Consider the following 2,058-nt stretch of genomic DNA (forward strand, 5'->3'; position numbering starts at 1 on the left):
ATATTTTTTTTTATTTTTAAGTTTTTATTGTGAGGTTTGCATGGGAGAACATCAACTTTACACTCATCCTATCGTATTTCATTTCATTGCAATGGTTACAATCCCCTCCATGTATCATCATATAACCCCAAAGGTTACACCACACAGGTCCACTCCCTTCCCCCCACCCCCAGCCACCAGCACACAACTCCTCTTCTGCCCTGAGTCCAGTATCCCCAGCCGGGGACAGTATCCTTTTAAGTGTAAGCTCTGCCCTAGCGCTCAGTGGCTACAGTGAGAGAGCGAGTGGATGGGAAGTGGGATGTCAGAACTGGATCAATCCTGGGCTGGATTCATGCAGACCCTTACCGGGCAGACCCTTACCAGGCAGCGGCCTTCTGGGTATGGGCCCCTGTGTGCCTGTCCAGGCCACACACCCATGACCAGATCTGAACACATTCCTGTCATTCCTAACTACAACTCTAACTTGTTTAGTTGTACACAACATATCCAAGATGCTTATCAAAACCAAAGGAGACATTTAGTTTGAATTACTGTCTTTCTGTCCTTTTCACCACTGTCTTGGGGATCAAGAAGAAGCGTGAGATTTCCTTAGAGAGCCAGCTGCCTGTTGAAGGCAGTGTTCCAGTGTTTCCTGTAGTTCAAAATCCCTGAAGGTCATACTGTGAGATGAAAACACACTGGGGATGCTCCTTCCCTATGGAGAAGTGGAGTCAGCCACCCAGGCCGTCGCACACTGACATGGCCCATAGACAGCGCATTAGGACGCGGTGCACCATCCAAGAAGTATTCAATAATGACAGTATTTTTCCATGCCTGCCTCCAGCTATTACCCCAGATGCTGTCACAATACAGAAGAACAGCTCAGCACGATCATTCCCTTCCAGGTTAGAGAAGACTCAGTTCCTTGGTGGACTCCTCAGGTAGTATAAATGGTTAACTGCGCACCTGCTATCCGGAAGGATCAAGTTCTAGTCCACCCAGAAGTACCTCAGAAGAAAGATCTGGTGATCTACTTCCAAAAAATCAGCAATTAAAAATGTAGCACAGTTCTACACTGATACACATGGGGTCACCATGACTCAGAAGTGACTCAATGGCAACTGGATATTTAATTCCTTCCCTTATGGTCTGTATTTCCACCTGGTTGCAGTTCATCTCTGAGATCCTAGCCCCACCCTCAGCCCAAGGGTCCACCACCTACTTGTTTGTTTGCCTCTGGTGCTGGATGACCATGTTCTTCTCATGGATTGTCTCCAACAGGGCTGTAGCCAGAGATTTCAGGTCAGAAATAGACTGTGGCGTGGCGGGAAGACTGCACCCGTGGTCTTCAGATAACAAATCCTGAACTGGATTGGACAGAGAATTAACAGCTCAGTCTTCTAGGATATAAACCAATGCCAATTCCTCATAGAAAATGTCATCGTCCCAGCTTCTCAATATTGCTATAACATATTAAAAGTCAACCTCAAACATCAAACATAAAACAACACAAAATCCAGTGTAGGAGTGAAACAGGAGAGTCCATTCTCATGAACTTTGATCAACGCTTTTGTTTATAAGGATAAGAGTCTTTTGCATGTGTGAAGTCTTAACACTTTTCAAAACACATTCATAGGAACTCATTTGAGATTTAAAACAAACCAGGGAACTATTATGTATTCCCAGTTCTTACACAGGAAACTGAGGCACAGATGGGTGGGAAAAGTCACTGAAGGTGTCACTACCGAGGGAAGGACAATGACTGGTGTGAGGTTTTTGCTTTGCCTCAGACTTTCTCATGGTGTGGTGCCCCTGGTGGTGGCAAGGAGATTGAGGGAGACTATTTAAGATATTTGTCTCTTAATAAATAGGTAAGAATTTGATGGTATTTTATAGAAATGCATTTAAAAGGCACAGAAAACCAGTGCATGATTTCACAGATCCAAGGGGCTTCAAAAGGTTTATGGGAAAATGGAATTTAAAGATAATGGAATTTTAAAATTTAAAGATAAAGAACTTTTTAAAGCCCCACCCACCTCGTATTACTATTTAGGATGGGGCTAAGTAAAATGGTTC

At 44.0% G+C, this 2,058-nt stretch overlaps 1 protein-coding gene across 1 annotated transcript in view; it reads right to left on the reverse strand.

The window, feature by feature from the left end:
- CCDC149 (coiled-coil domain containing 149) overlaps positions 1-2,058 on the reverse strand; it is a 196,280-nt gene that overhangs the window by 51,918 nt on the left and 142,304 nt on the right. The window contains exon 9 of the mRNA XM_006866314.1: positions 1,205-1,349. Within this exon, the coding sequence (XP_006866376.1) occupies positions 1,205-1,349 (145 nt within the window). The remainder of the gene's footprint in view (positions 1-1,204; positions 1,350-2,058) is intronic.

This window comes from Chrysochloris asiatica, unplaced genomic scaffold (genome assembly GCF_000296735.1).
Source record: "Chrysochloris asiatica unplaced genomic scaffold, ChrAsi1.0 scaffold00089, whole genome shotgun sequence".
Taxonomy (NCBI): domain Eukaryota; kingdom Metazoa; phylum Chordata; class Mammalia; order Afrosoricida; family Chrysochloridae; genus Chrysochloris; species Chrysochloris asiatica.